At 37.2% G+C, this 26,217-nt stretch overlaps 2 protein-coding genes and 1 non-coding gene across 3 annotated transcripts; 2 read left to right on the top strand and 1 right to left on the bottom strand.

Moving 5' to 3' along the window:
- Nucleotides 1–18,272: 18,272 nt before the first annotated feature.
- Nucleotides 18,273–19,787, bottom strand: LOC110892859. The gene is made up of 2 exons (XM_022139999.1): nucleotides 19,691–19,787; nucleotides 18,273–18,943 (listed from the first exon to the last, which is right to left on the bottom strand). Exons 1-2 carry the CDS (start codon nucleotides 19,785–19,787, stop codon nucleotides 18,273–18,275), a joined length of 768 nt encoding a protein of 255 aa, XP_021995691.1.
- Nucleotides 19,788–20,296: 509 nt separating this feature from the next.
- On the top strand, nucleotides 20,297–23,602 carry LOC110894898 (receptor-like cytoplasmic kinase 176). Its single transcript, XM_022142153.2, has 6 exons — nucleotides 20,297–20,757; nucleotides 21,038–21,309; nucleotides 21,406–21,541; nucleotides 21,633–21,775; nucleotides 21,860–21,983; nucleotides 23,055–23,602. The coding sequence occupies exons 1-6, from the start codon at nucleotides 20,706–20,708 to the stop codon at nucleotides 23,486–23,488; spliced, it is 1,161 nt and encodes a 386-aa protein (XP_021997845.1). The 5' UTR covers nucleotides 20,297–20,705; the 3' UTR covers nucleotides 23,489–23,602.
- Nucleotides 23,603–25,258: 1,656 nt separating this feature from the next.
- Nucleotides 25,259–25,331, top strand: TRNAK-UUU. Its single transcript has one exon. It is a non-coding gene; the product is annotated as a tRNA-Lys (tRNA).
- Nucleotides 25,332–26,217: the final 886 nt, after the last annotated feature.

The following is a 26,217-nucleotide window of genomic DNA, read 5'->3' on the forward strand; positions in this document are numbered from 1 at the left end:
CTTCCTACCCCATACATGACATTCATGAATGACTCGAGGTACCTAAACGAAGATCCTAATCTTCTACCTCCTACTTGAAATATTGAACTTAATAATATGTAATACTTAAATATACATACACACACATTCGAACCTTTAATATTAAACTTGTGTTCATATGTTAAAGTAGTAGAATGACATCTAAGACTTAACACTCCAAGTATGATTCTAATGGGCTTACTACCCATGAAATACGATATAACCCTAGTGGTTACGTAGTGTCATATAAGAGTATAAGTCAAGGATGATTATTTTGATATCCTACTTTATGCTATGTTAAACTCCAAATTATAATCTTCCGTTATACGCCAAACTCACACACCTACGTTTCCTCGTGTAGAAGGACAAGGTGCTCCAAACTAATTCATCCACCAAACTTGCTCTCGGAACTTCAAGTCAAGACTTGTAAACCGTGAGTATACTCGAACCCATTTTTACTTTTAAACACTTTGGGTGCAACATGTATTCTATATTAAACGCACGTGACACTTGAAACTTATTTGAAACATGATCTATCCTTTTAAACATGAAACATGAAACTTGTGATACTTGAGACTATTTTGTGCTATGTGAACGTTTAATCTTTGTGTGTAGTTCCGCCTTAACAATGGTAGCGCTATAGGGGTAATGCACCTCCCCGTTAGTCTTTGGGGTATTGTTAGGAGGAGACATATTAACCTCCCGTGAAACTTTGGGTTAGGTACTTTAACGCATTGGAAACTTGGGCTATCACTTGGACTGCGTAAAACTAGCATGGTTGAAACTATTTTAATATGTTCATGTTGGATATGAGTTTTTATTCTATTATGCTATGTAGACAAACTTGTATACTCGCTCTTTACTTTTGCATTGAAACTCTATTTTAATACATGTTGCAGGTTGAATATTGAAGTATGGATGATTGATGAAACAAGTTTAGGGTGGACTAGATACACACCTAAATTTATCTATCTTTTTTTGTTATGTTATTTGTTGGAACAATGTTGTTATTTCCTTTTGGAATTTGTATGACACTTAGTTTTGAAATGAAATTTTGAATTTAAATAAATATTGTCACATAGTGTTATGACGTCTCTAGCAATCTTTACACACTTCGTCTCATCCCGATATTTCCGCCATCGGTTGGGGTGTGACACCATGCTCAAGGCTTCAAAATGTCTAAAGAAGGGTTGTGTCATCTACATGGCACAGGTGATTTTTGATGAGCCTAAACCGAAGATAGAAGACATTCCCGTCATTTCGGAATATCCAGAAGTTTTCCCTAAAGATCTACCTGGGTTACCACCAGATAGGCAAGTGGAATTCAGGATCGATATCATCCCTGGAGCAGCACCTATTGCTCGAGCACCTTACAGGTTAGCACCAACCGAAATGAAGGAGTTGAGGACGCAACTGGATGAACTGCTAGCTAAAGGTTTCATCAAACCTAGTTCGTCTCCTTGGGGAGCACCTGTCTTGTTTGTCAAAAAGAAGGATGGATCGATGCGTCTGTGCATCGATTATCGCGAGCTTAATAAAGTCACGATAAAGAATAGGTATCCTTTGCCAAGGATCAACGATTTGTTCGATCAGTTACAAGGGGCAAGTTATTTCTCGAAGATTGACTTGAGGTCAGGCTACCATCAACTGAAAGTCAGAGATGAAGACGTACATAAAACCGCATTTAGGACTCGTTATGGTCATTATGAGTTCCTAGTGATGCCTTTTGGGCTCACTAATGCACCGGCTGCGTTCATGGATCTCATGAATCGCGTTTGCAAGCCATACTTAGACAAATTCGTCATCGTTTTCATCAACGATATTCTTATCTACTCTAAGAACCGAGCTGACCATGAGAAACACCTTCGCTGTATTCTCAAACTCCTGCATCATGAGAAACTCTATGCCAAATTCTCTAAGTGCGAATTCTGGCTTCGAGAAGTCCAATTCCTAGGACATGTTGTCAGCGAGCGTGGTATTCAAGTGGATCCCGCTAAAGTAGAAGCTGTCATGAATTGGCAAGAGCCAAAGACGCCTACAGAGATTCGTAGTTTCCTAGGGTTGGCAGGATATTACAGGCGTTTCATTGAAAATTTTTCAAGGATTGCTGCGCCCTTAAAGTCTTTGACCAAGAAGAAAGTAAAGTTTGTTTGGGACCCTAAGCAGCAAGAGTCCTTTGATACTTTGAAACAAAAGTTGAGCAACGCTCCTATACTGACATTGCCTAAAGGTACCGAAGAGTTCGTAGTTTACTGCGATGCGTCACACACTGGCATGGGGTGTGTGCTTATGCAGAAAGGCAAGGTTATTGTCTATGCTTCAAGACAGTTAAAGGTGCATGAAAAGAATTACACCACCCATGACTTGGAGTTGGGTGCCGTTGTGTTCGCACTAAAACTGTGGAGGCATTATCTGTATGGTATGAAGTTTATGATCTATTCTGATCATAAGAGCCTTCAACATCTGTTTAATCAGAAGGAGTTAAACATGAGGCAACGCCGTTGGATGGAGACTTTAAATGATTATGATTGTGAAATCAGATATCATCCCGGCAAGGCAAATGTAGCCGCTGATGCCTTGAGTCAAAAGGAAAGGGTGAAACCCATCCGAATCAATGCCAAGAGCATCGAAGTGAAGAATAATTTGATTGAAAGGTTGTTAGCTGCACAGAGGGAAGCTGTGTTGGAAGCTAACTACCCTAAAGAAAAGCTAGGAGTAACTGAGGAGCAGTTAACTCTTAGCAAGGATGGAATTCTAAGATTAAATGGACGAATATGGGTTCCAATTTATGGAGGATTACGAGATGTTATCCTCCAGGAAGCCCATAGTTCCAAATATTCTGTTCATCCTGGTGCTGATAAGATGTACCAGGATCTAAAGGCAAATTATTGGTGGATAGGCTTGAAAAAGTCTGTAGCCGCTTATGTAGCCAAATGCTTGACTTGTGCGCAAGTCAAAGCTGAGCATCAAAAGCCGTCAGGCTTGCTACAACAGCCTGAACTTCCCGAATGGAAGTGGGAATGTGTAACTATGGATTTTATTACCAAGTTACCCAAGACGAGGAAAGGAAATGATACAATATGGGTTATAGTTGATAGACTGACTAAGTCAGCACATTTCTTACCCATCAAGGAGACTTATAACTCCGACATGTTAGCCCAGTTATACGTTGATAAGATTGTAGCCTTGCATGGCATACCTGTGTCTATTATCTCTGATAGAGATACTAGATACACATCGCATTTTTGGAAAAGCTTCCAGCAAACTTTGGGCACACGTTTGAATTTTAGTACTATTCAGACGTTAGAAGACATGCTACGTGCATGCGCTATCGATTTGGGTGGTAGTTGGGATAAGAACCTACCATTAATCGAATTCTCCTACAACAATAGCTACCATACCAGCATTAAGGCTGCGCCCTTCGAGGCATTATACGGTAGAAAGTGTAGATCGCCCGTTTATTGGGCGGAAGTTGGAGATGTCCAATTATCAGGACCAGAGATAGTCTTCGAAACGACGGACAAGATTGTCCAGATTCGAGACCATCTCAAAGCTGCCCGGGATAGGCAGAAAAGTTACGCAGACCCAAAGCGTAAAGATTTTCACTTCGAGGTAGGTGAAAAAGTGTTACTTAAAGTATCACCCTGGAAGGGGTTGATGCGTTTCGGTAAGAAAGGCAAACTAAGCCCGAGATACATAGGACCTTTCGAGGTTATCGAACGTGTCGGGTCAGTTGCCTATATATTAAACTTGCCAGAAGAGCTCAATGGAAATCACAACGTGTTCCACATCTGCAATCTAAAGAAGTGCTTCGCTGATGAATCACTAGTAATACCACATACAGATGTGCATATAGATGAGAGCTTAAAATTTGTGGAAAAACCTTTGTCGATTGAAGATCGACAGGTAAAGAAGCTTCGAAGGAAGCATGTACCTATTGTTAAGGTCAAATAGGATGCCCGTAGAGGACCCGAATTCACGTGGGAGGTTGAAGCCACGATGAAAGAAAAATACCCTTATTTGTTTCAGTAAATCTCGGGTCGAGATTTATTTTAAGGGGGTGAGGATGTAACACCTCGAAATTTTGTGTCCAATAATGTGTTAACACGTGTCATGAGTTTACACGTGGCATTTAATATTAAATAAAGGACTAAAGTTGACAAACCTTGAATGTATGTAAATTCGAGGGTTGAAAATGTCAACGAGGGGTAAATATACTGTATAGTAACCCTAAATGATGCTCGTACCTTCAAACGAATAAATCATGGATCGTACGGAGCGAAACGCGGAAGAAAGTGAGAGATTACAAGCTACAGGGGGTTAATTGTGTCAACATGTTTAATTTATACTTCTGAGTGACCCTTTGACGAGCCCGAGGCTTTGTAACAGTAAAATACGCTCATTAAAACATACGGTATAAATTTCGCGAAGTTCCGTTTTAAAACGAGAAAGTTATGATCAAATTCGTATGTGAGGGGTTAAAAGCGTCAACAATAAAAGTTAAGGCTTTTCGGATAGTAATTAAACTAACCGGGGACTTAACAATGCGGGTAAAAGTCACGAGGCCCTTAGTTGTAAATAATCGAGGGCCAAATCGCAAACTTACCCCTTCGAAACCGAAAGGTCAGCTTAATGATTACAAAAGATTTGAAAATCTTGGAAATCAACCCTCAGGCGGGCCGCGTTAAGGATATGGTTGAGCTAATGCGGGCCGCGCGCCAGTTGAGGATTCGTTTACTGACAAGAGGATTCCGGCGGCCCGCGTCCTAGTGGCCTGAATCCTAAAGCGGGCCGCGTACAACACCCAGATGCAGTAAACTTGGACAGGTTCAATGTTTGAGCTTGTGAACGATCATTGAGGCATTAATTGAAGCATGGGCGCCTTCTACATGCCCCCTAGCACTCAGGGACACCTGCTGATCATCCATGAACCCTTGTAGGTTGAGTTGTAATGATCTTGAGCTAAGTTTTTCACTATAAAAGGCATGGTAGTGTTCCATTGTGAAACACACCTCAAACCTGCCTTCTGATCATTTCTGGAGCTCTCAAGCATTGTCCTAACATCCATAGTCGTGCACCAAGCTTCTGTAAGTATGCCTACCCTTTTGTGGCTTAGTTTTTGCTTAGTTTAGCTTGAAGGTCAATCCGTCGTAATTAACAATTGACTTTGCGATAAATCACAAATGGTCCAGTGGTTTGTCGAATCAAAGATAGTTATATGTTGGTAATCATGTGGGCTTTAAACCCCTAAAAGGGCACCCTCTGATTCCCACTCTAACTAGTCCGAATGTCGAGTCAAACGTGCTTAGAAAAAGTCAACAGAAATGCTATTTTGCGATTTAATGCATAATCTGTAATGTAGATGATATGTTACCTGTTTAAACACTCATAAAACATGATAATAAGTATATTAACTAGTCCAAGCTTGTTTGATCCGACCATTTACTGTTTTGACCCGGTTTGGAGCCGAAAGTCGCAAAGCTTTGACTTTTGCATTGACTTCAGTTCTGACCCGTTAAAGTATGATTTAGATATGCCTTAGGACTCTCTTAGGACCAGGTTACATGATGGTATAAACCTCTGTGACCGGTTCGTTGTTTGTCCGAGTCTTTTACACCTTTCCGTTAAATGCTTAAAAGTTGACCGTAACGCCCTTTTTAAATTAAAACGAGAATTTCAGACATGTGAAAGAACCATAACCTTAGTTACTGATTTCTAAGCATGTCCCTAAAATTTCACGTCAATCCGAGGTCCAGAATAGGAGTTATGCAAAATAGCGCAAATTACGGAAACTTTAGTAATTTAATAGCGCAATTAGCATAACGCCTATCTAAACTCAGATTTCGACACCAAAACTTTTACACACTGATGTAAAATAATATTTTGGGATTTTTAAAGATTTTTAATTATTTTTAACCTGCTCATAACCTGCGGTTATGGCAACGGTTCGGTAAATACCGAATATACCCTTTTCGGCCATAACTTGAGTTCTACAAGGTCTTTTGACCCGATTCCAGTTGCCACTGATTTTAAATAATAAATAAAGTATTTTGGACTTATTAAACTGTTCGGGAAACTCAGATTTCCTGTAGAACTCAGAAACCTCTTTTATAATCTTTAAAAAGACCGAAATACCCCTACGGGGCATAATATGAACTTAAACTCCTTACGGGCATTATGGAAGGTATCCTACTGATACCACAACCTCTTTAAAGCATATTGACTTAGGAAATCAGCGTAGGACTCTTACGGTTACCCGTTACGCCTTTTGCGCGCACGGTTCGGCTTATGTAACTAGTTTACATAAACTAGCCGAAACGGGTCAAACCATATTGTTTTGACCCCAAAATCTAGAGTGTGGTTGTTATACCCATATAAAACAAGTCTTCAAATTTGTTGGGTCCAAATCACATTCCATTCTCGGTTTTCGCCTTTCACGCGATTAAACCGTAACAATCCTTTGAAACTGACCGGTCTAAGCTACGGCTAAGATAAAGACCCGTTAGAATTCTAATAGGTTATTTTTAAAACCTTCGTTCCAGAATAGGAGACCAGTAAAAGCTATTTGCAATTTACTCAATTAAGGATTTATACTTGCAAAGGTAAATACTTTTAACTTATTTTCCGTATTACGGGCTTGGGCTACGGTATATAACATACCGCTTGATCGAGCATCAAATTCCCCACCGTTGAGTGGATAATTGAATAAATTTGATCGGCTCGTTTAAACAGTCTTGTTACTTAAAAGCCTTTGGGGGGTTAATGACCATGTCCCGGATATCCCTGGCATCATTTTACGAAATGACCACGACCTAAGCGCGGAGTGTAGGCGTACACTCGTCAGTGCATAAATAGTCGTTGTGGTGTGTCTATTGATCTTTAACCCGGACTTGATCCGGGCTACTAAACGCATAAGGAATATGTAATTCGTTCACAAGATTATAATATTAAATAATTCTCCCAAGTTATAAAAGGTTAATCTTGCCTCTGTGCATTTTAATCAAAAGATGTTTTGTGCCATGTGCATTCAAATCAATTTTTCTAAACATTTTACAAAAGTGTCGGTTGAATGTATTTACCAGTGTAAACTGACGTATTTTTCCCAAAAAGACTAAATGCAGGTACCATGCATAATTGGCTGGATATTCTCCTAAGCATCATAAAGAGTCTCGCAAGCTTAAGATGCCTTTGTCTATTGAACAAAACTTATATTTTTATTTGATCCCCTGTGGATACCTTTCGACTATTCGTAATACATTTGATATTACAAACAATGGTTGAAATATAATTATCTTTATGCTTCCGCTGTGCATTCATATATTGTGTGGTTTGACCATATTGTTGCCAACTACGTCACGATAATCCCCCACCGGTGAGACACGTGGAAATAGGGGTGTGACACAATGTGTGTCATTTATCTTCAAAAATTACAAAAAAACGTACTTAATGTTTGCAAACCCTTGCACATTGATGCGTGGTTGAAAACCGGTGTTCTATTATGTTTAAGTTTGTGTTTTTACATAAACTTGGGTTTCGAATTGCCTACTTTGATGTGATTTGTGTTTTTGTAGGTTAACAAAGTTTAAGGATCATTTCGGAAGCTTTACGGAGCATCGGAACCGAAAACAGATCAACCGGGAGTGAGAAACAAGCAAAACAGAAAACAAGAAACCTAGAGGTCGTCGGCGACGCCCTAGTGGGTTGTCGGCGACGCCCCTCAAAAAAGCTCGTCGGCCAGAATTGCTCGTAGGCAGTCATTTAGAGCGTCAGGAGGTTTTTGACTAACCAGGGGTTGTCAGCAACGCCCTCCCCTGATACCAAAAGGCGAATTTTATGTTTTGAATGTTGGGGACGGGGTATATGACTTGTTTTTGACCATTTTCGAGGAGTTACGAGTTTTGTGAGTTTGAACCATCACCTTGGAGCCAAGAACATCCCAACCTTCACCATTCTTCAACATCATTCATCCATTTAAACCCGAATCGTCCATAACCCTAATCATCCACCATCATCCTTTCAATCTTCTCACCAAACCATCCATCACCATCACCACTCATCAACCCTAACCTTCATCATCATCACCATCAAAGGCTTAAAGATGTTCGTGATCAAGCTCAAATCATCCGACGACCGTGTTTCGTTCACCATGAGCGGTTAATTCTCTCGGTTTTCACCCCGGTGTAGGTTTTTGTAAGTTTCTAGGGTTAAACATTGTTTTGAGTTTGATTTGTGACAAATTGTAAGTTGATTTTAAAACCTATGATAATTATCTTGCATTTGTATCGTATTCGTGAATTGTCGAGGGAAGATTAAATTTGACATTGCGAAATGTCTATGTGCAATTATGCATTGTCTAGGTTAGAATTTACATGTTCTTGGTAACGAAGTGCATTGCAATCTGTCGTCTACGATGTTGATAGCTCTTGGCACCTAAGCCACATAACACTAAGTTCGTTAGTCATTTATGCAATTAAGTTGAATCTAAACGTGTAGAAACCCTAGGACTTCAATTACCGAACTGGGTGTGAACCTTGTTTTAATATTATTGTTTAATACCAATCAATCAAGTTTCGTGCAATCATTCAAGTTTTCGTAGCTAAGTAATTAAAAACAAACTTGTCGGTTTAATCCGACATCTCTTTCAAACAAACAAACATTCAATTTAAACCATTTGCAAGCTTCATAATAGTGACAACTGTTAAAATCAATCACGTCCATACATAAATCATAGACTCTTCGTGAATCGACCCCGTACTACCACTAACTCATAGTTAAGGGTAATTCGGACTTATAAATATTATCTTTGACCGGGGCACGACACTCCAGTCACACATTACATCCTTTGACCCTAACTCAATTAATTTTAATGGTTAAACCTTACCAAATGGACCCCACATAAGTGTATTTTGATCATTTTACCATAAACACTTAAATAAATAATAAAAAAAACTCTCACTCAAAACTTACTCTCCTTCCCCGTATCCCCGCTCTCTCTCTCTACAAACTCTCACTCTCTTTCTATACAATCTGGGCAACCACCACCCTTAGCACCACCACCACCACCACCACCGCCATCACATCACCACCGCCCATAACTCCTCCGCCATCGCACCACTACCGCTATAGCACCACTGCCAACACATCACCACCCACCACCAAGATAACCACCACACAACCACCATCAGAAAGGCCAACCACCACCACCACACAACCACCGTCTTTTCTGTTCGAATCACCGCCACTTTTTCCCGATTTGCTCAGATATGGACACGCATGTTTGTTCGAACCACCGCCACCATCGCCCGATTTGCTCGAATCTGAACACACAAGTTGGTGTGGATGGGGTCGCCGACCTGATTGTCTTTCCGGAGTGAATACAGGGTCGCCCGATTTTCAAAGATCTGGACACACAGGTTGTTTATGTGTTTGTGGTGAGTAATTATTGGGGGGGGGGTAGGTGTTTTTGTTGCGATTGAATTGACGGTTGGTTGCTTGAATCTATATTGGGGGTTTGTTTGGGGGGTTAGTAGCTTGAATCTGGATTAGGGTTTGAATATGGGTTTGTTTGAATCTGGATTGGCGTTTGTTTGGTAGCAGTGGTTGCATGCGGGTGGTGGTTGTGGTCGGGTGGTGTTGGTGGTGGTCTAGTAGTTACAGAGAGAAAGAGAGAGAGAGAGAGAGAGTGTTGTGATAGAGAGAGATAAGGTTTATGTGTGTGTGTTTGTAAATATTTAAGGTAAAATGACCAAAATACCCTCATGTGGGCTCCATTTGGTAAGGTTTAACCATTAAAATTAACTGAGTTAGGGTCAAAGGACGTAATGTGCAAGGGTTTGCAAACATTGTGTACGTTTTTTGTAATTTTGATGACAAAGGACACACTTTGCAATCTGAAACAACATAAAGGACGATTTTTGTAATTTACTCTTTTACATATATACATTATTTTCTTAGTTATTTTGTATATATAAATGATCACTATATTTCTTTTGCATCTTAGTATCATGATCATTTGCGTCTTAGTATCATGGTCATTTTTAAGCGTAACACTACAAGTCAAAGTTGTTTTTCAAGCAAATAGATTTAACGTGTATCCTTCAGAGAAAATACAAAGCATCGGTAACTCATCGATAAACAACTGGTCCTGAGTAACCTTAAAGCACCGCACATTCATCATAGAACAAACGAAAATCCAGTGTAAGTACCTTTTGTTATTTCTAACTCTATAACAATGTGAATTCATGATGAATCAATATCTTAAACGGTTGTTTAAGCCATATCCGACTTTTCCAATAGACCATGGTAGTAATTTATTAAATAATGTGATGGTTGAGTAAACGTTAGGGATTATGACCGTAATTTTTTAGATATAAAAAGAAAATTGAAGTTAATTTCAATTTCAATAACCGTATAAGCACATATTAGAATCACAATAGACCGTTATGGTAATTTCTTAAAAGTGTGACGGTTGAGTAAATATTAGAGATCATGACCGTAAATTTTAAATGTAAAAAGGAAATTGAAATTGATTTTTATTTTTATAACCGTATAAACACAGTTAGTATCAACAACTTTAGAAAAAAGGGACAAACTCTTAGTGATGACATAATGATTTCTACTAATGCTTCTATCATTGTTAATTGTTACTTGTTACACATATAATTTGTTCTTTTCTTGTTAAATATCTAGTTTATTTGTCATTTTCTTGTGAAATATCTAGTTTTTTTTTTTTTGGAAGGAGTGGATCAACCTGTTAAAATAATTTATGGCAATATGGTTAATTCATGTTGCTACATATTGTTCTTAATAAAGTGGTTTGGTTTGTTTTAACCGTGTAACAACTATTGTGAAGGTTGTGTGCAGGTTATGTTGTTCAAGGGGTGTAAGTGGAACATTTTGTTATAAACTGATATGTTGATATAACTTGAAGGGCTTTGATGAAAAGTTGTTGATGGCTTAATATATAAGCGTGTTCAACAGTTGGATAGTTCAGTTGTTCCGGAATCTTCTTCTCTCTCTCATCAAGCTATCAGGGCGATTAGGGTTTGAGTTCTTTGTTACAGATTGTTTGTAATCTGTGGTTTATTGTTTGATCTCTTGTGAGATCCTGTTGTATTGTTTGTATAGATCAACTGATATTCATCAGTTGATCATATCTTTTCTTGTATTTGTTAAAGATCTCACTATTGGTGAGATCTAGGGTTTCTGGTGGGAGTTTTTCTGGTTTGGGTAAATAATAAAAGTTTTGTCATTGTTTTGTCGCTATTTTGTTGTTGTTCTTGAGTTTATCTGTTCATCATACCATTTTTACATGGTATCAGAGCTAGATCTAGCTCTTGTCTACTGATTTCTGTTCTTCCGCTGTGTGTTAGGGTTTCTTTCAGGTTTTGTCTCCGATTATCAAAGAAGAGAGAAGACCTTGGAAAGTGTGCCTGTTCAGATCTATTGGTTTCTGGTGTTCCAGAGTATTCAAGGGGCTTAGATAAAGGGTTAGATCATCTGGATCTTGTTGATCGAAGACTGTGTTGGTCTTTGAAATCCTAGAAGATTTCAAAGCAAACTGACCAGTGTTGTTCTTGGTTTTTTTGCTATTCTTGTATGGTTTGTAACCCTAGAAGGTTACAGAGTCATACTGCTTGGATCGCAAAATTTGTAAGATCGTTTCATTCTCTCCTTATTATCTTTTGTTGTTGATTGGTTAGTTGAAGTCGGGGTAGTGAGGACCGGCACCTTTGATTGTTTTTCTTGGTTTGTTTTTGTTTGTGTTGGTTTAGGTTGTGGGTCCTGGGTTAAGACATGTCCAGGCACCTTTGAGTGATGAACCTGGAATCTTGACACTGACCCAGTTTCGCCTGTAGTTGTGTCTGTCATTGCTTGCTTGGTGTTTGTATCTGTTATCTTTTTGATAACTTTCTTTGATCTGTTTTTCTTTGTTGTGTTATCTGTTGATTGATAATGGTTGAAACTGGAGATACTGGTAGTACATCTCAGACTTTAATAAGTAAACTTGATATAAGTGATCCATTATATCTGCATCCAAGTGATTCTAGTGCTTTGACCATTGTTAGTATAAAGTTAAAAGGCACAGAAAATTATTCTGTATGGTCCAATGCTATGAAGTTGGCTTTAGAAGCCAAAAATAAATATGGTTTTATTGATGGTAAATGTGTGCGTTCTGAGAGTGATGCTGTTTTAGCTAGTCAGTGGGACAGATGCAATTCTGTGGTTCTTACTTGGTTGTTGAATTCTGTGTCTGAGGAACTTTACTTAGGTCAGGTTTTTTCTAAGTTAGCATCTGAGGTTTGGACAGATCTTAAAGAGTCTTTTTACAGAGTGGATGGTTCAATTGTTTATGATTTGTACAAGAAAATTAATTGTGTTTCTCAAAATGGTACATCTGTTGCTGAATATTATAACAAGCTTACAACAATGTGGAAGCAGTTTGATGCTATGCTTCATCTGCCAACATGTTCTTGTCAAGCTGCAAAGGATTATAATGATTTTTCAACCCTAATAAAGTTGATGCAGTTTTTAATGGGACTGGATGATGTTTATCAGTCGGTTAGAACAAATCTTTTGACAAGGGAACCATTACCTACTGTAAAAGTGGCTTTCTCTGTAATTTCTAGAGAAGAGTCACACAGGTTGTCTAGTAGTGGGTCAAAACCTCAGAATGTGTCTTTTGTTTCAAAGTCTAATCAGGTGATTGATCAAAGAAGGAAAAATAATAGAAGTACTAATTCTTCTTTAAAATGCACACACTGTAATATGCTAGGGCATACTGTTGATAGATGCTTTGAGATTATTGGGTACCCTCCTGGGTTTAGAAGAAGGGGTAATAATTCTAGTCAGTCTAGTCAGTCAAACAAAGTAAACATGGCTAATAATAATAAAACCAATTCTGTAAATGGTGCATCTTCTTCTATTGGGAATTCTGGTTTACCTTTTACTTCTGAGCAGATTGCTAAACTGCTAAGTTTAGTTGGAGAAAAAAATGGATCAGATGCTCAGAACCAGAATGTAGGAGGTGAGAATTTCTGTGTGTCTAACTTTGTTAGTTGTTCTAGTTCTGTTAGTTTTAGTATGAATGGGTGGATTGTTGACTCTGGAGCTAGTCAACATATGGTTAGAACTGATAAGAACTTGATAAATGTTGTTGATGTGTCTGAATTTGATATCACTGTTGGTCATCCTAATGGAACAAGTGTTAAAGTTCTAAAGATAGGTGATTTAAAATTAACTGAAGAAGTAATTTTAAAAGATGTATTCTTTGTTCCAGGATATAGTGTTAACTTGTTGTCTATATATAGGTTATCTAGGGACAACAATGTGAATGTGGTGTTTAATGAAACAAATTGTGTGTTTCAGGATTCCAGTTCAAAGAGAATTCTGATGAGTGGTAGTCAAGATTGTGGTCTGTATTTTGTAGGCAATTCTGGTAATTTGGCTAATGTTTGTTTTAATAGTTCTGTAAAAACCTTTACCTGGCATAGTAGATTGGGTCACCCTTCAGATCAGGTTTTAGCAGTATTAAAAGAGAGGCTTAAAATTCAGTCAAGTGAACATGATCCCTGTGATGTGTGTCATAGGGCTAAGCAAGTAAGGGTTCCTTTTCCTTTGAGTGAACACAAGTCAAAGTCTGTGGGTGAACTTATACATTTAGATGTATGGGGTCCCTATAAAGTAACCAGTTATGATGGTTATAAATATTTTCTAACTGTGGTTGATGATTTCTCTAGAGCTGTATGGTGTTATTTTATGACTAGCAAAAGTGAAGTCTTTGAAAATTTTAAAATGTTTTATGAACTTGTGTTAACTCAGTTCAAAAGGAAAATTAAGGTTATAAGAAGTGATAATGGAACAGAATTTGTGAATAACCTAATGGATAATTTGTGTAAAACAAAGGGAATTTTACATCAAACCTCACGTTCCTATACACCACAACAGAATGGTGTGGTGGAAAGGAAACATAGGAATTTGTTGAATACTGCTAGAGCCTTGATGTTTCAGGGTGGCCTACCTTTAAGATTTTGGTCAGATTGTGTGTTGACTGTTGTTTATCTTATTAACAGGTTGCCTTCCTATGTGTTAAGTGGTAAGAGTCCTTTTGAGATGATGTTTGATTGTAAACCCTCATTGTCACATCTTAGAAACTTTGGGTGCTTATGTTTTAGTACAATTTTGCATGATTCTGATAAGTTTTCATATAATGCTGAAAAATGTGTGTTTATTGGTTATTCTAACTTTAAAAAAGGGTATAAGTTGTGGAGTTTAGATAGTAAGAAATTTTTTTTCTCAAGAGATGTAAAGTTCTATGAGAATGTATATCCTTTTAAAGTAAAAATGTTAGATAATCAAGAGTCAGTGATTGATAAACAATTGAATCATGCAAATTTCTTTGATGTTGGTATACCTGAAGTTTCTAACATGCCCAATGATGAAGAGGGTACTAATGGTGCACAAGATCTTCATGGTGATGATCAGCAACCATTGTTTCCCTCTACATCAGCCCCTGATTCAGGAGTTGAGGTGGCTCAACACACTGAACAGGTGAGCAGTAGTAGACCGGGATTGAATGAGAGGGCAGAGGACACCATGAGGTCTGATGTTGATCATGACCAATATGAGGGCAATGTAAATGTTAGAAAGTCTTCCAGGAATATTGCTAAGCCTAGAAGATTTGATGATTATGTTGTTGAGGGAAGAGTTAAATATGGTATAGAAAAAGTCATAAACTATTCTAATCTGTCATATGAAAATAAATGTTTTGTTGCTTCTTTGAATAAAACTTTAGAACCAACATGTTATAATGAGGCTTCTAGTGATGATAAGTGGGTAGAAGCTATGAACAGTGAGATGGAAGCTTTGTATAGGAATAACACTTGGGTTTTGGTAGATCTCCCAAAAGGCCGAAAGCCTATAGGGTGTAAATGGGTATATAAGATTAAATACAAAGCAAATGGTGAGGTTGAGAGATATAAAGCCAGGTTAGTGGCTAAGGGCTTTAATCAGAGAGAGGGCATTGACTTTGGTGAAACTTTTTCACCGGTTGTCAAAATGGTAACTGTTAGAGTTGTGTTAAAACTTGCTGTGAATAATAATTGGCCCCTTTATCAAATGGATGTTAATAATGCTTTCTTGTATGGAACATTATGTGAGGATGTATATATGACTCAACCTCAAGGTTATAGTTCAAATGATAATAAGGTGTGCAAATTGGTAAAATCTTTGTATGGGCTCAAACAAGCCCCAAGGCAGTGGAATGAAAAGTTAACAACTGTGTTAACTTCTATGGGTTTTGTTCAAAGTGTTTGTGATTACTCTTTGTTTGTGATGTCTAAACAGAATGTGCTTATTATTCTGCTTGTGTATGTAGATGATATAGTGATAACAGGAAATGATAAAACTGAGATTGAAAAGGTTAAAACAAATTTAAGAGAAAGTTTTCGAATCAAAGATCTTGGGTTGCTTAGGTATTTTTTAGGAATTGAAGTGTTGTATTCTGCTGATTGCATTTGTTTGTCACAGAGAAAATATTGTCTTGAATTATTGCATGAGTTTGGATTGTTGGGTTGTAAGCCAGTCACAACACCAATTGAACAAAGTTTTTTAGTTTCTAGTAAGTGTGATAAAAATACCACTGTTCTAGAAAATATAAATGGTTTTCAAAGGTTAGTGGGTAAACTGTTATATCTGTCTTTAACCAGACCAGATATCAGTTATACGGTACAGTTTTTGAGCCAATATATGCATAGTCCTTGTCAGGCTCATCTTGATATTGCTTTAAGGTTGCTGAGATATTTAAAGCTTTCTCCTGGAAAGGGAATTAGCTTTAAAAGATCCAGTGACTTAAAGATTTCTGGGTTTGTGGACTCAGATTGGGGTAAGTGTCTTAAGACCAGAAGGTCTGTTACTGGTTTTGGTATATTTCTGGGAGGAACACTTGTTTCTTGGAAAAGCAAGAAACAAAGTGTTGTGTCTAGGTCAACTGCGGAAGCTGAGTATAGAGCAATGTGCTCAGCTACCTGTGAGATAATGTGGATTAGAAATGTTTTATCTGAGTTGAAAATTATTTGTCAATTGCCTGTTAAATTGTACTGTGATAGTAAGTCTGCTATTTCAATATCTCAAAATCCTGTGTTTCATGAACGAACTAAGCATTTTGAATTGGACTTGCATTTTTTGAGAGAAAAAATAGCAGCAGGAATTATAGATCCTGAAAAGATTAGTACAGATTTGCAGGTGGCTGATGTTTTTACCAAGGGTTTGAATGCTAATCAACATCAAACTCTTTGTGAAAAACTGGGTCTTTATAACATGTTCGCACCATGAATTATGGGGGCATGTTAAAATAATTTATGGCAATATGGTTAATTCATGTTGCTACATATTGTTCTTAATAAAGTGGTTTGGTTTGTTTTAACCGTGTAACAACTATTGTGAAGGTTGTGTGCAGGTTATGTTGTTCAAGGGGTGTAAGTGGAACATTTTGTTATAAACTGATATGTTGATATAACTTGAAGGGCTTTGATGAAAAGTTGTTGATGGCTTAATATATAAGCGTGTTCAACAGTTGGATAGTTCAGTTGTTCCGGAATCTTCTTCTCTCTCTCATCAAGCTATCAGGGCGATTAGGGTTTGAGTTCTTTGTTACAGATTGTTTGTAATCTGTGGTTTATTGTTTGATCTCTTGTGAGATCCTGTTGTATTGTTTGTATAGATCAACTGATATTCATCAGTTGATCATATCTTTTCTTGTATTTGTTAAAGATCTCACTATTGGTGAGATCTAGGGTTTCTGGTGGGAGTTTTTCTGGTTTGGGTAAATAATAAAAGTTTTGTCATTGTTTTGTCGCTATTTTGTTGTTGTTCTTGAGTTTATCTGTTCATCATACCATTTTTACACAACCGGTTACCTTGGCCGCCTCTAGGCGTACCCGCTCAGATTCGAATCCGTCGGCCTGTAATGCGGTACCTCTAGGTCGGTCTGGCCTAAGCCCCGTGCAGGAACCCCACGGGCCCGAGATTAAACCCGTGACCTGTGAGTAAACCTTCACACCTCTTACCAGCTGAGCTGGTAGTCATTGGCAAATATCTGGTTTTCTACTTCAAGTTATTTTGAATACTTCGCAGCCTCATTAAAAATGAAAAAATAAAGATAAACTTAAAACTTCCCTAATAATAGTTGAAATAAATTTACAAAATATCATCTGTTTGATCCGATTCTTACGATCATTTTTATGTCGAAACCATAAAGCAAATTGACCAGTCCAATTTTATCATCAAGCCAGCCAACCGCTGATGTTATAGAAACCGACAATGAAATCAAACAGTAACCCCATTAAACAATTTCAGACCATAAATTTTCGAGCACGACACGAACTTGAATAACATGCCATGTCATAAATTTTCGTAAATTGAGACGATCAAGACCTGTTTATGCCGAAATCTTTATTTTGTTTTTATTTTCTACATATTAATGCTGTAAACCTATAAATTCACAACCTAAAATACAAATTTATACAACATTGTTTAATATATAAAACCTTTTACTTATTTATCTTACCATATATTTTTTAATATAAAATACAACACTCAATTTAAGTTGTGAGATAAAACATAGAACTTTTTTCTAAAACTAATAAAAATAACTAACTTAAACGACAAACCCGTCATACAAAATACAATCTATTTATTTATGTAACTGTGTTTGCAGGTTTGACTTGAAACCGAACCGAACTAATTTAGGGGCAGTGTGTTTACCTCTTAATAAGGCTCTTAATGGTTCGGACCTCTTACTGGTTCAGCACTTAGTGGTTCAGACTGTTTGTTTCACGAGCAGATGTCTGAATGGTTCAGACATTTGCCTTTGAATGGTTAAGATTTATACATAGTCTGAATGGTTAAGACCTCTAATCTGAATTGGTCAGACATTTGCCTCTGAACGGTTAAGCATTATATAGGCTCTTAATGGTTCAGACATCTTACTGGTTCAACACTTAGGTCATCCGTAGTCATAAGGCCCTTTTGGGGGCGTTATGCGACATGTGGCATGTCACATCACCAAGGCCCTTTTGAGGCCGTGGTCATAAAGCCCATTTGTCATCATTATTCAATTAATTTAATTTTCATTTTTTAAATTAATTTCTAAGTTTTATAAAATTAAAAATCATTGCATTAAATAAAAAACAATACATTAAAATAAAAAAAAACGTTAAAGAAAAAAAAAACACGTTACACCTAAAAAAATATATTTATTCTTCGGCTTCATTTTCGTTCTCTCCTTCTTCCTCTTCGTTTTCTCCAGCATCCAAATCTACGTCTTCAAAGTTCCCGTCTTCGAATTCCTCAACCTCTTCTTCCTCGGAATCTTCTTCGTCGTCACTGTTGTATCGAATTGGGCGAATCGCCCAAGCATGCTCAACCAAATCCGCCTTCAACGTGTTATGTATTTCCTTAGATCGCAATAGTTGAGCATTTGCGAGTCTCTCTTCCATTGTTACTTGGGTTCCTTCGACTAAATCTTCCGGAATATAGTTTTGGCATATCGCTCTTCCATCATCCTCAATGATCATATTATGCAAAATGATGAAAGCATACATGGTCATTCGTATTCTATCCTTATGCCACATGCGACAAAGATTTCTGATAACATGCCATCGTTGCTGTAGAACCCCAAAACACCTCTCGATATCCTTTCTCGAAGACTCTTGTAAATTTTTAAAATACTTTCTTTTCTCATCGAACTTTTCAGAAAATGTTTTAACAATAATCGAATACTCCGGGTATATACCATCGCCCAAATAGTAGCCATGCTCGTAGTCGTTCCCGTTCGCATGAAAACCGGCCTTTGGTATAGTTCCAGAAATGTAGCTCTCTAATAATGGTGAAGCCTCTAACGTATTAATATCGTTAAAACACCCGGCTACACCAAAGAAGGCCGACCAAACCCAAAGGTCGTATGACGCAACAACTTGTAATACCAAAGTTGGCCCTTTTTGATCACCCCGTGTATGTTGACCTCGCCATGCGGTTGGACAATTATACCAACGCCATTGACGACAATCAAAGCTACCAATCATGCCGGGTATTCCATGCTTTTCTAGATGCACCTCATATATTTGTTGAAGGTCATTCCAAGTGGGATTTCTCAAATAACGTTTTCCATATAACTGACATATACCTAAAATATAATTTAATATATAAAAGTTTTACTAGTAAGCTACTAAAAAAATAAATATATAAAAGTAAATAAATAAAAGTCAATAAAAAATACCATAGCAAAAATGTTCCAAGCAATCTCGGGTTGTTTTCTCCGCCATCTTCAAGTACTCGTCGTTGATGTCGTACGTGTTTCCGTATGATAATATGCGTAAGGCGGATGTGACCTTTTGAATTGAGGTGAAGCCTAAATATCCTCGCGCGTCCATCCTTTGCTTAAAGAAATCATACTTATTTTCCAAATCATTATTAATGCGCAAAAATAACCTTTGGCTCATCCGAAAACGCCGTCTAAAAACATTGGGTCTGTGAACCGGTGTCGCATCAAAATAGTCTTTCATCAAACGCTCGTTCGCGGCTTCACGATCTCGCAAGATATAGGTGCGCCGCAAGATGGGTCGTGGAGGGGGACTAGGCCGAACGTGCTCAAATGCTTGTATCACAAAAGTACATGCACTCGTAACCGCTTCTTCCTCCTCCGCGTCTTCTTCGGGTGAAAAAAATCTTCGATAAATATCGGTGAAGGAGTCTTCCGACGGGGAACCCATTTTTTTTAATAGGGTGGGAGTAGCTTCAACACTTTTTAAAAAATATATAGAGAAGGAGAGAATAGTTGAGTATGAATTGTAAAAAAAATGGAAGAGTTGAGAGTTATTTATAGAGTGAAATTAAAAAAATTGAATTTTTTTTTAGATTATGACCGTTAAACAACGGTCAAATATTAAATATTCCACAAAATCACGCCGCTATAATTCTCGCGCCACACCCCCATTTTTGATTTATAGCGCCCCACGTTTTGGTGTTTCGGGCGTTTTTGCGGCGCCATGATCGGGCATAGCGCCTCACTACGGATCGACTTAACCATTCAGATGTTGCCATTAAGCCCCTTAGTCTAATTCCAAAACTGTTTTTTTTTTTTTTTTTTGAACGGCAAAAAACAGTTATTTCTTGATTAACAGTTTTTTAATTCGATCACCAACTCTTCGTTGGATTTTTCTAATCCCCTCGAATTTCCCGATCAATAAAGGCAAAATGGACAGGTTAATTGAAAATGGACATGGGGGTAAGCAAGTTGCAGGTCAGAAATTAATGGAAACGAGTCAAATCTTTTATCTTTAGGGGTCCTTTCCGGAATTCTCGTGAAACCAACCTATTTAACACCCTCACATATATTTGTATGTATTTGGATCACGTATCTACAGTTTATGTTCACACCCTCCTAACTGTTTGATTAAATGCCCCAGTGAGTTCTCTTCACAGTGATTCATCCCAAACAAAACCATTTTCTCCCCCTCTTCTTCTTTTCTGAAAAGGGTGATATTCCAACTGGTGTTTTGAAGTTTGAATTGAGAGGAAGAAGATACCCTCCAACTGTTTGATTGAATGCCCCACTGAACTCTTTTCAACAAAACCCCTTTTCTCTCTTTTGGTTTTGGTGATTCGAATTGAGAAGAAGAAGATCTGATATGGGTTGTTGTTTTAGTGTGGGATTGAAGATTGAAAGCTCACGTTTAGATGGTGAGTATAAAACATCATCTGTTGTTGATTTTGATTGATGCTTTAAATTTATTCCCTTTTCATTCCAACAACTTGTTCATATTTGTTCCACTTTATGATTAACTATCTGTGATTAAAGCAAACCCTACAAAAAAGACAGCTCCTTTTCACTTTATTATCAATAATTTGAATGAATTGTTGTAGATTTTCATCAAAAAACCTTGCTTTAGCTAGTTATAGCAGCTCCACTTTGATGATCAAGATCTTTAACTGTGATATGGTCTTTTGAGTGTCTCAACAGGTAAGGTTACATCCGCTTCGGTGCCACCGAGCCCCCGGAGTCAAGCCGAGATTTTGCAGTCTGGAGATTTAAAGCCCTTTAGTTTCAATGTTCTTAAAATGGCCACCCGAAATTTCCGACCCGATAGTGTACTTGGAGAAGGCGGTTTCGGGTCGGTTTTTAAAGGGTGGATCGATGAACAATCGCTTGCAGCTGCGAAACCTGGTACCGGCACCGTCATTGCGGTTAAAAGATTGAACCAAGAAGGTCTTCAAGGTCATCAAGAATGGCTGGTAAGTACCAAAGTTTGTATCTTTTTTATTTAATTTATTGCACTAGAGTTATATTTCCCTTGATTTAAGATGGGTTTTTTTAATACATTATTGCAGACTGAAATTAATTATTTAGGGCTGCTAAATCATCCAAATCTTGTGAAGTTAATCGGTTACTGCTTAGAAGATGACCACAGGATGTTAGTGTACGAGTTCATGCCTCGAGGCAGCTTGGAAAACCATCTATTTAGAAGTGCGTTTTCGCCATTGTTTACCGCTCCATTTTTCCGCAAATTTTCAAAACTAAATCTTATTAATAGTTTAATACCACTTTATTATAACAGGGAGTTCCTACTTTCAACCGCTTTCGTGGAATCTAAGAATTAAAGTGGCTCTTGGCGCTGCAAAGGGGCTCGCGTACCTTCACAGCCCGGAAGCAAAAGTGATCTATCGCGATTTCAAGTCATCAAACATCTTGATTGACTCTGTATGTTTTCTCAAATTGACGGTCTTAGTGTTATATATTTTGTTTGCATGATTATTTACGAATTTTAATATTGTGAACTTGCAGAGTTATAATGCAAAACTTTCGGATTTCGGGTTGGCGAAGGATGGACCGGTGGACGGGAAAAGTTATGTATCTACAAGGGTTATGGGTACCTATGGATATGCAGCTCCTGAATATATGGCCACAGGTAAGCCAAGTGAAAAATAGTTGTTAAAATTGCATGTTTACAAGTTGGTCCATTTGCTTACAATTACTTTAAGGAAAGTGGGATTTTAACTTATGTTTATATTATGTCATTTTGTATTTATTAAGATCAGCTGTTTGAAATTATCGTGTCGCATTAGGTTTCAAACCAACTATGACAATTGCAAAACTGAAAAAAAAATATCAATAAAGAAAAAGAAATCCATTTAGTTGGGAATAACTAATGGGAAAGTTACAGGTGGTAATTTCTATCTTGACACAAAAATAATCAGGTTTTGGGTTGTCATATCAAACCCATTTAATAAGCGTGTCGTGTTCTGGTTGCCCTATTTAACCTGTTTAATCAAATAAGTGGACCCACCAACCTGTATAACCCATTTATTACAACCCACCACGCCATAGGCGAAGCTTTTAAGGCCCCCTCCTCCTTTTTGCTCAGTAGTGTAAATTTACGCGTATTTCGTCCGGAAAAAAAATGTATATACATATGGAGTCCGCTCCCCCCTGAATTATTGCTTAAACATTGCCGGCCCCCTGAGCTTAACACGTTCACAACTTGATTGCAACCCGCCGACCCATTTGACTCATTTAGATGAATGGGTTAAACGGATTGTGTTAGGGTTACGCGATTTTATATGTTTTCGGTTTAGGGTTGATGTCTCTGACACGAATAAGTATATGCGTCATTGCGTCGTGTTTGGGTTCAATAATTCTACCCGTTAACCCGATACCCGTCAAGCTGACACGACTGGCACCCCTAGGAAAAATAGACAAAATATGATGATTTGGCCAAAATTTCCATGTTACCTTCGGTTGAATCGTCGATGGTTTGAAAAGGTGCAATCAACTTCTCATGTTATGATCTTTAATCTTCTGAATTCTTGTACAAATATTATAATTGTTTGGAAATCAATTTGACTTTGTTTGAGATAAATGGTCCAAACAAGCAGTTTAAATGATAGGAAATTACCATTTTAACTTGCTCGGTCCTTTTTTATATGTGTAAATCACTTGGCATTGATCTAACCGTTTATAACATTGCATCTTTTGACAGGTCACCTAACCGCAAAGAGCGACATATACAGTTTTGGGGTGGTCCTTCTAGAAATCTTAACAGGTAGACGGTGCATAGACAAGAACCGTCCAACCGGTGAGCAAAAACTCGTTGAGTTTGCGAAGCCGTACTTGACCAGCAAACGAAGGATTCTTCAAATCATGGACCCACGGCTATCCGGGCAGTACTCACCAAATGTAGCCATGAGAGCCGCGCTGCTCGCAACTAAATGCTTACTAAAGGACCCCAAGCACAGGCCCTCGGCTGATGAGGTGGTCAAATCACTAGACCAGCTTCAAGATTTGCAGAAAGCTGCTGATGTTTCAAGAAGAGAACCGATTCGGAAACACGGGGATGGCAAGCTTGTTTATTATCCGAGACCTGCCGGTTCGGGTTCGGGGTCAGGGTCGGGGTCGGGTAGTGGCAGTAGTTGAGAAAGGAGAGATTATGGATGTACAGTTGTGATAATTGAATCCCAATTGAAGGGGGTTTTGTATTGTTAGAATGAGATTCATTTTTATAATACAAGGTTCTGTTCATTTATGTTGTTAGTTTGTTACAACAAGATTCACCGATGTTATTATCCACACATATACCTTAAGGTTATATGTACTGGGGCGCGAGAAAGAGCCATAGCGCCGCTATGGCGCCTAGAACACCGCCCCCAAGGGCGCTATGTTTCAAAAATGGGTGGAGGGCGCCAGATTTTTCGCGGCGTTATTGTTGTTTGGTTAATTGATTTGGCCAATCAAAAATAGAAGAGTTTTTTTATATTAATTAATAAAACTTAAAATTATTAAATAGGTAATGATGGGTAGGGGTTTTATGACTACGGCCTCAAATTGCATAACGCCCATAAAGCCCCTTGCTGACGTGGCACGACACGTGTCGCATAACGCCCCCAAAAGGGCTTTATGACTACACATGGCCTAATGATATTAAAAAAAACCTCTCCGATTTCTTATATTTATCTATATTTAATTAAATAATGTTTTTTTTTAATATTTTGTACTATTCTTTCTCAATCTTCCACTCACAAAAAAAAAAATAATAATAAAAAAATAAATAAATAAAAATTATAAGGGGTAAATAGTAAGTTATACTATATATAGTTTGATTGTAGCTTTTCTTATAGTGTTACGGATAAGGAATAAAGATAAAGAATCTAATGTAGTACTAAAAGTGAACGTTTTGTTTATATTTTCCAGATAACTTTAAGATAGGATAATGCAAAAGGAAAAGTGAATTTTTTTTTATATTTTTCTTATAACTTTAGGATAATCACTAGTAATAAGACCCGCGCACGTTGCGGCGCGGGTTCATTGTTATCGTTGAATAAATTAGTCCAAGCGTTATGTGACGATTTAACCATATAAAAATGTGTGTTTCGACGTATCCGCTTGAACTCAATGTAACCAATATAAGCATTGCGATTGGATAAAAACATAAGGTAAATCGAATATATATATATATATATATACATATATATATTGTACAATCATAACGTATTAAATGTGATCCGACTAACTCGAATTTATTCCGCTAAGTCAAAACGTATTATATGCGACCCGGCTGATACGTAGGAAACGTATTGTACGACCATATAACGTACAATCATAACGTATTATTTGAACGCATGCGACCGACTCATATGTAAGAAACTTACAAAGAGGCTTACGTAAGTATTAAGAAAAAAGTTGAAATGACAATGAAATTATACGTAATTAGTTAAAAATAATCACATTTTTAAACTCAAAGTGACAGTTTATGTAGGCATTAAGGAAAAAGTTAGGTTAAAAGTGTAATGTCTAGAGCTAAAAATGTGATTTTGACAAAGTTGAAGGTAACAAATGATTAGAGTAAAAGTTGGTTCAAGACTTTAAGCGGAGTCCTAAGGGGACTATTTGTGTAAAAGCTTAAAAAGAAGGGAACACTTATGTAAGGGACAATTGTGTAAGACAATTTGAGTAAAAGCTAAAAAAAGGAGGGGATACTTATGAAAAAAGCGCCGACATTGTGTTTAAAGTTATATAATAATAAGAATAAAGATTTAAATGTGAATGATCTAATTAAATTTAGCTTAAAAGAAGCTTTTGGATTGTTTTTGTGGATATCTTTGAAATAGTGATGTGAATAAAAAATCTCAAGGTTTCTGAATGTTTAGTTTTTATGTTATATAATATGAAAGTAGCTTGCAGGACGTAGCCGTTCTAGCTCAGTTGGTAGAGCGCGTGGCTTTTAACCACGTGGTCGTGGGTTCGAGTCCCACGGATGGCGTTATGATTTTTTTTTCTTACATATATTCCAGAGAAACGCTGTTAGTTCATTATTGTATTGACGAGCTCAATGGTTCAATGTATTACTAAAATAAAAATAAAAATTCATTCTCTTTTACTTCAATTATTGTGTAAACTAACATCCCACACGAAAGCATAAATGAATCTGGCTTCATTTCGATTATTATAACTTTTCTCCACAAATGCATCTTTTTTCCCCATTGTATCTATATGGAATGGGATCAAATACAAACACTTAAGTTTATAAGAACCATAAGAACCAATACATAATTGACAAATGTCCATCAATAAAAAATTAGTTTAGGGGTAATTTAGACTTTTTGACCATATTTATTTATAACTAATTAAAAATAATTACAAAAAATATAATCAGCACAACACTATATAATTAGCACAACATCATTAATCGTTCTTCATTATCAGCACATCGTCCTCGAATCGTTCTCCATTATCAACATAAACGACATTAGCACAACATCTTCAATCGTTCTCCATTATCAGCACACCAGATGTGCTGATTATATCTACTTTTGGTGTTTGTTTGTATTATTTTGTAATTAACACATAATCAGCACCTTATTAGCACAAATATAAAACACCTTTTGTTAACTTTTTTTAAAAAACACTTTTATAAATACAAAAAGGTATAGCAATATGGTACTCATATTAAAGATAAAAAAATACTCGATTTTATGGTATATATTTTTAAAAAAAATAATGAAGTATATAAAAGTTATTTTAGTTTAAAAAACCTTGGTGGAATTTGTATTTAATAGAAAATGGTCAAATGACTAGCAATTTTACAAAATTACCCCTAATTTGTTAGTAGTAATTTTTAATTATAAGAGTTTTATTTATAATCAATA

The sequence above is a fragment of the Helianthus annuus genome, chromosome 12 (genome assembly GCF_002127325.2).
Source record: "Helianthus annuus cultivar XRQ/B chromosome 12, HanXRQr2.0-SUNRISE, whole genome shotgun sequence".
Classification (NCBI taxonomy): Eukaryota; Viridiplantae; Streptophyta; class Magnoliopsida; order Asterales; family Asteraceae; genus Helianthus; species Helianthus annuus.

What these genes read in the sequence shown, in the direction of transcription:
- LOC110892859 (XM_022139999.1), bottom strand. Translation starts at nt 19,787, where the DNA reads ATGGGTTCCCCGTCGGAAGACTCCTTCACCGATATTTATCGAAGATTT. An exon ending in AGAAGCGGTTACGAGTGCAT is followed by an intron (nt 18,944 to 19,690) that starts GTACTTTTGTGA and finishes TCTTTGGTGTAG; the next exon opens with CCGGGTGTTTTAACGATATT.
- LOC110894898 (XM_022142153.2), top strand. Translation starts at nt 20,706, where the DNA reads ATGGGTTGTTGTTTTAGTGTGGGATTGAAGATTGAAAGCTCACGTTTA. An exon ending in CAAACATCTTGATTGACTCT is followed by an intron (nt 21,776 to 21,859) that starts GTATGTTTTCTC and finishes GTGAACTTGCAG; the next exon opens with AGTTATAATGCAAAACTTTC. An exon ending in TCCTGAATATATGGCCACAG is followed by an intron (nt 21,984 to 23,054) that starts GTAAGCCAAGTG and finishes ATCTTTTGACAG; the next exon opens with GTCACCTAACCGCAAAGAGC.